Here is a 9,760-nt window from a genome sequence, read left to right on the forward strand (position 1 = left end):
AGTGAATTGAGTTTGAGACCCCTTTTATAAGGAGTGAGTTTACAAGGCTATTCATTAATAATGTTAATGTCCATGTATATAATACATCTGCATGTGTCGAATCCAATATAATAATGTTAAATGTACCTTAAACTCATTATTATTATCAACTCATTATTATTATCAACAACTCATAAAGGTATCTTATACCCCTTTCAGACAGGTGGTTCGATCAGGTCCGTCTGTCAGTTTTGCAGGCAGATCTGATCATAAGCCCAATGTTAGTCTATGGACAGCCAGATCGAAACGGACGTGTGTCTGTGTACAACCGATTATCCCCGACTTCTGCCAGGTCCATTTTGGCAGACCTGATCGTGACAGATCGGGGGCACTTTGATGTAAATGGACTTGTCCGTGCATGGATCCCCTGCTGATCGGAACTGACAGGGGCCCGTGTGAAAGAGGCCTTACGGTACTGTGACTAGGACTGCATTTGCTGCAAAGAAAGAGTTAAATGCCTGAGCTGCAGATGAAATAGCCTGGGCTGACTAGAGGGCTGTGACGTGTCCTGGCTTATGATTGGCTGCTGTGCTCCACACCTCCCATCCACATGTCTCATGTATTGCATGTCTCTGTGGAGTGTTCTTCTTGCATCTGATACAATGTGGACTAGGTGCATTGTCAAAGGGTTACCCAGGGTGGGCCGGGCACAGTCCAGTGTTGCCCATCTCAGGGGTATACTGAACGGAGAGCTTGAAAGCATTAAGGAGGCAGGGACATGGAAGAAGGAGAGGATAATTACCTCCAAACAAGGAGCACACATTACAGTGGAAGGCACAAACACAGGTATTTGTTTTTACACAGTGTTTTTCGATTTAAATACAGTTTATTTAAACTTGTATTGCTAGACATCAACAGAGAAGCACATATGTGTATGTTTATCATTCTATACCCAGTGTTTTTTCTATAAAGAGGAGAAAAGGAAAATTGCCTTTGTTGTCCATAGCAATTACTCTTGATTGTTTTATTTTCAAACCTGTACCAATAAATTGTTTGTTATATTTATAGTTACTTTGGGTAAAATAGCTATTTTTGATTTCCTTTTCATATAAATGTTATAATGCAGGAAAATTAAAACCAGGCAAGTTCTATTGTGGAAGGATTTATTTTATTGTATGTACATTTTAAGCATTGGTATCATGTATGTGATCTGTATATAACCATTTCCCACAAAACTGCCGGGATACACATAAAACAATCATCAGAATAACATGTTTTAAAAAGTCAAATGGCTGAATGTATTAAAATCCTAAAGGTGTAGAAAAAAAAAAGGTATGAATGCAAATGTCCATACTTATGTCTTTAAAGCGGGGATAAAAGAAGCCAGGCATGCCACTTTTTCTCAAAGTAGAGCAACTGCTATCACAGAAGATTTTCTAACCTCATCTAATTGGATGTCCCCCTCCCCACAAGTAGTTGCTGCCTGTGTTGTGTGAAACCATCTGCTGTGACTACTATGGCTGTCGCCTGTCAGTATAGTATATACTATAGAAACACCCTTGGGACAGTACAGAACAGTTCCTGACATGTTCACCTCTCTTCTTATTGCCTTTGGAGACTCCTGGTGGTGGCGCTGAGGGTGATGGGATTATTTGTGTTTCGGAGAGTGTCTGTAACCCCTTCGTGACTGACGACGTACAGTGTACGTCGCCAGCATCTGGGCTGTTTAAACAGACTCCCGGAGTAAGGCTAGAGGTAACACAGGCAATTTTGTATTGCATAATCATGCAACTATGATTGCATACAGTGTATCTCCTACTTTGGAAATAAAATCATAGAAATATGACTGCTTTTTTTGTGTGACCCAAGCAAAAGTGACATATGCAGACTTGAAATGGTTGCACAGGCAGCAAGAACAGGGGACCTGTTGTGTTACTATTTGCGAGACAGTATTTTTGGATCTTGCTGCCACAACCTTAGCACTGTAGGCAACTAGGGTCCTCCTCTACTTACCATCCACCAGTACAAATGCCAATGACACCTAGCCTGAGCCACATGACTATGAAGCACCAGACACAGTCATCCACATCTGACAGTCATGTAGGCAGTTGCTAACTGCTTATATGTTTGCTATCTTGGTCAGATCCATCTTAACCACAGGGCAAAAGGGGCGACTAGCCTGGGACCCATAATTTACAGGTGCCCAAAGCAGCTATCCCTTTCACCCAAGCAGCAGGCAGGAGAGCAGCGGCACTGCTGGTGGCAGGGGCGTACTGGGCCTGGGGACTCGGGAGCGGACCTACCTGAGGCTAGAACATGGCAAAACGGCTGCGCAGGAGCCTTGTAGATGTGGGTGGGCGTCTTAAAAGTCCCCCACCTCCACATACACACGCAAACATGCGTCAGGTGCGCCTACATGCAAAACAGACGATTGCACCCTTTATGTTGCACATGCTACGTATCATCGCGAACGTCGGAGAGCAATAATTTTAGGCCCATCAATCACTGTTAACACTAAATTGATAAGCGTTAAAAGCTTTCAAAAACGTCGCCTATGGCCAATTTTGGGTGTGATAGATTTCGTGGGCATGCGCAATTTTAAGGCTTGATGTGTTTGGTGTCTATTTAACCGACGTGACACCGTGTTTTATATTTTACCAAAAAAATTGATAATAATAAATGTTTCATACATTTTCTGTACTTTTTTCATTTATATAGTAAAAAAAATTATAAAACACGAGTGGTGATTAAACGCCACCAAAAGAGAGCTCTATGTGTCCCCAAAAAATGATATAAAATTAATTTTGGTACAGCGTTCCATAACTGAATAAGTGTCAAAGTACTGAATGCTGAAAAAATGGTCTGGACAGGAAGGTGGTGTAAACACCGCGATCTTCAAGTGGTTAAAGAAGAACTTTAAAAAGAAAAAAAAAACATTGCAGTGGGGCTACCCCCAAACTGCAAGGGTTAAACGCTTATTTTTGTCTCTCTCCTCTTTCGCTGCAGCATTGGAATGTTCCTCACGTCCTCGCATCTATACACACTTGTATAGAACATGATGATTTATGGGACCTTAGACCGTTGCAGCGGAGGGGACACTGCAAGGGTTAAATGAGAATTATGAGGTGAGTGAAAATCACTCGGCCTCATAGTTCGAGCCGACGTGTGACTGAAACTGTCATACTTTGGTTCAATAGATCGGGAAGTGAGTGAACACATACAGTCGCTCGCTCACTTCTCGATCCTGTCCCTGCAGAGAGCCGTGACTGTCACTCACGGCTCCCTGCAGGGATTCCCCCTCCCCTGTCTGATCCTCCAGCGGAGGAGGGAGCGGGTACAGCTGGCTCTGCCTCTAGATAGGCAGAGCCAGCTGTCAATCATGCAGCTGGGTGGATCCAGACAGTAATGTCAGGATCTGTCCCGGCTGCGGCGGTCTCAGTATACCGCGAGCTGTAGCTCGCGGTATACTGAGCTTTGGGTCACGTGAGGACGTTAGTTTGGGTTCCCCCGTGACCATGGGGAGAACTATGGGGAAAAGCACTGACCCCATAGTTCTCCTTTAATAAAAAAATGTCCTGGAGTTTCTTTAAGGGCTTGTTCACACCTAATCCAGTGAGTTGCAGCACAGTTAGTTGCTGTAACACACTGGATCCAATAATTACAGCCTCCCTGCATTCTGGTGTGGGAGGGGGCATGGTGGTGCATTCAAGTCAATGGCACCGTAGCCACGCCTCCTGACCCACACCACAACGCATGGCGCAAAAATGCCCGCAGTGCAATCGCAGAAAATAGAGAATGAGAGGACTCTGACCCAACACTAGGCTTTCCTTTAAATCCTGTCAGCCTCATATCCTAGATCTTCCACTTCCAGAAGTCTAGGAAATCTAATTGCAATGGGTCATTGTACTTTGCAAATTTCCATTGCTGCTGAATAGGCCCTTGCATGGCTCAGTCTAAATGTAATACATTGGGCACCTTAGGGCATTTGACAAGCTGCAGAAATGTGCGCTTATTTTAAGTTTCTAGTTTCTTTTCTATATGCAGCTGCATATGCCCAAAAAAAGGCTGAAAAACATAAAAGCTGAATAATGTCATAACATAGTGTACCACTTTTTTGGTGTACAGATCTATAAGGAAGATCTAAAACTTGAATGAACTTTTATGTGTGCATGAATTTTAAAAATAAACACATTTGCTGTTTTGATTTATACATGTACAAAGGCACTGCAGCCTCTACACTCCTGTCAATTATCTGGGTAGTTGTATTACTGTCCTGTTCTAGACTGCTGATGCAAGGAATCCCTGTTGCTAGGGAAATCGTGCCCCTGGCTATCATTCCCTAAAACAACACGCAAAAAGCATGTGCCATGTTAGTAATGCTAGTCAACTTCAGTAGTAGAGCCATTTATTTGTTTCCATTGCTGCAATTCTACATTATAAACTGCAGTTACTAATCACTGATACATTATCTCAGTTAAAGGGATTGGGGCAGAATTTTTCTTTAAAAAAAAATTTGAAATTAGTTGGTATAAAATAATAACTTCCTTGCATGGTGTTATTTCATTTTGAAATAATTAGGATTAAATAAAACTGTGTTTTTACTCTTTTAGGCATTTTAAATTTTTGTGCCAATAATTACCTTGGCCTTTCCAGTCACCCTGAAGTTATTCGTGCGGGACATGAAGCCCTGGAAGAATTTGGAGCTGGGTTGAGCTCTGTGAGGTTCATATGTGGAACACAGGTGACTATGCTGAGCAATAGGAAAGTTGTAAGATTGGCAACGTTTATATAATGCACAGATTTACCTTATCAATTGTATCAATACTCCCAATTGGCAGCACTACATCTTGCTCAAGTCCTCAATATCGGTTACTGCGGATTTCATTAGTAAATCGTCAAGCAGTTTTGTTCATAAATGTGCCTTTTAAGGGTCTTGTTTTCTGCTGTTGTCTGTTGGGTAATTTTGTTTTACTTTTGTCAGGTTTGGTAGCTAATGCAGGTGCCATCTAAGTAATGCATTCAGTGCAATGTAAAGGCTAGGATGTGTTCCAGAGACTGAATTTAAGATGTAGAAATAACCCTTTCTAAGCAGATGCTTAAAAGCGTCATATAGGCTTCATTGTTTATGTTTTTTAATAGACTATACACAAGAGACTTGAGGAGAAGATTGCACAGTTCCATAAAAGAGAAGACTCCATCTTGTATATTAGCTGTTTTGATGCCAATGCTGGAATATTTGAGGTGAGTTTACTTTTCTTTTATCTGAAACATTTTTAGTTTGCAGAGAAAATAAACTAAAATGCAAATAGATGCAATAATATAAACTCATAAGAGGCATGGAGGAGCTCAGCTATGAGGACAATTTAGCTGAACTGAATTTGGTCTCTTTTTAGATGAGGCGATTAAGGGAATATGGTTACCATGTATAAATACATAACCTTGCACCAAGTTCACTATATAGATGGTTTATTTACTTTAAGATCATTGCAAAGGACAAGGGCCAAACCTCTGGAAGAAAAGAGGTTTACTGTTCACATAGGGAAATGCTTTCACAGTAACAACTGTGAAAATGCAGAATAGGCTGCCTCAGAAACTAGTTCTAGCCAGATGAGTTTATTTTAATAAAAATGTGGATGCATTCCTAAATGCGCAGAATATACCTAGGTATTGACATTTTATAATAATTGTGATCACTATTACCCAATGATCTGATGTAATAGTTAATAATGCTTAAAGGAGAACTATGGGGTTCTATCTTTTTTGAATGCATTCCTTAGGCTAAATAAGTAAATAATGTAATTTACTCTAATTAGCCAAAATGCACAGTAAGGCTGTAAAACCTTATTTTAGGTGGTGGGCGGATCCTGCGGATCCGATCAGCAGGGGATCTCCAGTGACATAATGGTGGGCGGGGCTAAGTGCTGCAATGAGAAGACATCCCGACGTATCTGACGGGATCCTCCCCACTGATGACTGACAGTGATTCTTGAGAGCTGCTGCGCGTCCACGAATATATGGACATGCGCAGCAGCTCTCTCCTTACCTGCACGTCCCCGTGTGCCAGCTCCTTCCCCCCTCTCTCTCCCCGCTGACACTGACATACCAAAATAATCGTGGATCGCTGATGACAGAGGGGAAGGAGCTCTCTCTCCATTGCAGTTGTTATGTAAGCACTGCTTTGATCAGCTTTCTACGTTTCTGGACCACTTCTAAATCTCATATTCCTTTAGGCAATGCTGACTCCAGAAGATGCAGTACTGTCAGATGAACTGAACCATGCCTCCATAATTGATGGCATCCGCCTCTGCAAGGCCATCAAGTACCGATACAAGCACATGGACCTGGATGATCTGGAGGCCAAACTGAAAGAAGCGCAGGTACAGTTTTATTAAGAAAACTTTGTAAGTGAAAGTCTGAACTGTGTTAAAAAAATGAGTGTGATCTAATTATGGACAATATTGATGCTTTAGTCAGCTTTTGGGGGTCATAATACTGCCAGAAGCATAACTACAATTGGGTGCTGGAGCAAAATCTGAACAAAGGCTTATCTCAGTGGTGGCGAACCTATGGCCCGCTTGCCACAGAGGGCACGCAGAGGCCCCCCTGGTGGTACACGAGCCTAGTCAGGGGCGTGGAATTCCTATCGTCCGACACACAGGACATGCAGTTCCGGGTGCTGGGTGGGGAGTTTTTTTTTGTACATGTAGCCCTGCTTCAGGGGAAACAAGGTTAAATGTAGAGCGGGGAAGCCGGTGATTTGGTACAAGTGATCCCGGCGATGCCACTGAGATCACTTGTAATAAGCCTGCTGCTGTGGGAAATGTAAAACGTTTGTGTTGGGTACACTCAGCTTTTATATCTACCCAACCTTTTCTCCTGTTATCAAGCTCCTAGTATTACACTGACTTCACTATGCAATTCTGTAGTACTCCTATTAGCACACATTGTTGGCCATCTCTCTCTTAGTTTAGAGGCGTTATTATAGGGGATTACATGAAACAACCAACCCAATACCACCAAAACAATAACAAACTGGGAACCCAAGTATGGAAATGTAATTGGGGTTTATGGATTTATGTTAACCTTTATTATAATAGACCTTTTACATTTTAAACAAACAGACCAATACCAATGTTAAAACTAATCGAAACCACCTGCTCAGTCTTCATGACTCAAGCACCAAGGACTTGAGGATCTGTATAATACCATCAGGTTACCACAGCAAATACTGTCTCCCCACAAAGGTGGGCAACAGTAACCCCCCAAAGCTGTGACAACAGAGGGCAAACAGCTTGGGCTGGACCCAGATGACAGAGACATGTAAAGATAAGACATCAATCTCTGTGGATGTTTCTGTGACGGACCGCCTGGTACCCCGACTGGGTACCTCCGTCATAAAACAGCTTCCTCTCCGCTGGAACCCGAATCCCAGTGTCCTCAGCCCAAACCTGCCTAATTATTGGACAGAACCAATATATTAGGACAGAACGCTAACCACTCAATCATTAGACAACACCAATGTTGAGTTGGAAAACAAGATCTGCTTTATTGAAGGAAGCACACAGAATTTATACCTGACAGGATCAGATTAGAGTTCAGTGTGTCCCCTCCCCCAGACAGCTAGGTGCCGCATTGGAAGTCTTTTAAGCCCAGACACTCTTTGGGATGAATGTCCTTAGAGAGGAGCTTAATCCCCTCATTGCAAACAATGGTCACTCCAGCCAGCCTGCTGCCTATAATGAACACAGTGGTGTGTGTCTGTAATGTCGGGGGAGACATACAGTATATCCACTCCACATGTATCCTAGTAGAATGGTTCCATGTACCCCAAGAGGTCTGAGGGGGGTCTCCATAGTTCTGGTCCGTAGGAAGGAGGCTAGCCCCCAGGCTCCTCCAGCAGCCCCAGTGACGGATCAGTCCGTCACAGTTTCCTCTAAATATCACCTTCCAGTCACTCTTTACAGCTGTCCATCACATCTGCTCAGCTTTAATCTCATAAGTAACAGCTGTTCCTGTAGAATCTTCTCAGTAGCAGAAGTTTCTGTAGCATCTTTCAGGAAACAGCTGGTTCTGTAGCATCTTCCCGATAACGGTTGTTTCTGGAAATTTTCTTCAATGACAGGGAGAGGAGAAGTCGTGTAAGATAAAACCGGAAACCGGCAGTGTCCAGACACAATCTGTACCTTTTTATACTAGTTTAACCACCTGCAGACCAGACACTGTATTAAAACGGCCCGTCCACAGGTGCATTTTTCTGGGAGGACGTTACCTGTACGTACTCCCATGAACACGTGTGTGCTCCCGCTGACAGAGCTGATCGGACTGGCTCTGTGATCGCTGTGATTGGTTATCACAGTGATTACATGGCAATGTTTACATTTCCAAGCCTTCCAGCTGCAGCAGCAGCATAAAAAAAAGTTTCAAATCTTTGTAACCCCTTTAACTCCCCTCCTCTCCTGCTTATGCTAGATTCATTCTATCTCTGCTCTGACCTGTATATTAACCCTTTCACCTCCATTATCTGGCACATCTGTACATTAAACCCTGCATCACTATCCCCTTACTGTATGTGACCTATACATTAGCCCTTCACCTCCACCTTCCTCTGTCTATGACCTGAACATTTATTGTATCTTGTGCACTATTACCAAGCTCTGTGTTTTAACCCCTCAATACCGGCATGTTTCTTAATTTCCAAATAATTGCAGCAAAAATCAGATCACCTTTGAGTGCCTACTTCCTAAAAAGGGGTAATTTCGGGGATTTTCATACTGTCCTGACATTTTTTTGTCAGAAAGAAAAGGAGAGCGCTTATGGGGGTGACAGTCCCACGGGGACACTGCTTTTGCTTAGTCTCTCTAGCAGAATGTTAATACAAGGACAGATGTGGATCCTTTCTTCTAGCTGTGAATAAAAAAATATATATATATATATAAATTACATTTAGTTTTAATTTAACATTAGGCAAAATATCAAATATACACAGTAATAAGAGGCTGATTTACTAAAGTTAAGAATCTACACAGGAAAAATTGTGTGAATATTCACTACTTTTATCCAATCATGTGAAAAAGCAATTCCTCCTCACTTTGAATACCCATTCCATTTTTTTTTTTAATAGATTTCTCAACTTCTTTAGTAAATTCGCCTTCATGAATTCTACTTAAACAGGCGGAATAGTTGCTCTGTCTTTGGGGGCTATGGGCTCCATGGGTCACTTAGAGGGATTCAAGTAAACATCTTGCTTTGCCCTGAATAAGCAATGCACTGGTTGAGAAATCCTAGAAGCTACCATTCATACATTTCCCAAAAACTACAGTTGCCAGGCTTTCATACTGACCCTCTTGCTTTAGTACGAAATACTGACCCAGAACAAGTACCCAGATAAGGACTTTTGACTTCTCAGACTTTTCTCTGATCTGCACATTTGTGCTGGCCGATTGCCTCAAAGTATTGAAGCCAGTGGCTGAGCACAACAGCCAAGAGCCTAACAGAAGAAGGCTTTCTTTCTCTCATGGCAGGTTTTCTTTAATGTAATTTAGGTGATTAATGAATTCAATTAAGTAGGTTATTCACACTGGAAATTCCCAGCAGCTTTCAGTGGAATACATGGATAGAGATTGCCTTACAGTCTATTAACAGGTTTGTTTTCCTGCGATAAAATGCATTAAAAGTAGACATCCTAATCATTTCTTTGTGGCTAGTTCACACCTATAAACTGCAGCAACATTTGTTATGTTATGCAGAATGTTTGCAATAGTAATTTGTGTTTTCAGTCTCA

General features: G+C 42.2%; 1 protein-coding gene across 1 annotated transcript in view; it reads left to right on the forward strand.

Annotated features, from left to right (window-relative positions):
* The first annotated feature begins 592 nt into the window (after positions 1-592).
* GCAT (glycine C-acetyltransferase) overlaps positions 593-9,760 on the forward strand; it is a 26,808-nt gene continuing 17,640 nt past the window's right edge. The window contains exons 1-4 of the mRNA XM_018565488.1: positions 593-825; positions 4,590-4,720; positions 5,119-5,220; positions 6,210-6,356. Coding sequence (XP_018420990.1) covers positions 597-825; positions 4,590-4,720; positions 5,119-5,220; positions 6,210-6,356 — 609 coding nt within the window. The 5' untranslated portion in view covers positions 593-596. The remainder of the gene's footprint in view (positions 826-4,589; positions 4,721-5,118; positions 5,221-6,209; positions 6,357-9,760) is intronic.

The sequence above is a fragment of the Nanorana parkeri genome, unplaced genomic scaffold (genome assembly GCF_000935625.1).
Source record: "Nanorana parkeri isolate BGI_ZX_2015 unplaced genomic scaffold, ASM93562v1 scaffold852, whole genome shotgun sequence".
Classification (NCBI taxonomy): domain Eukaryota; kingdom Metazoa; phylum Chordata; class Amphibia; order Anura; family Dicroglossidae; genus Nanorana; species Nanorana parkeri.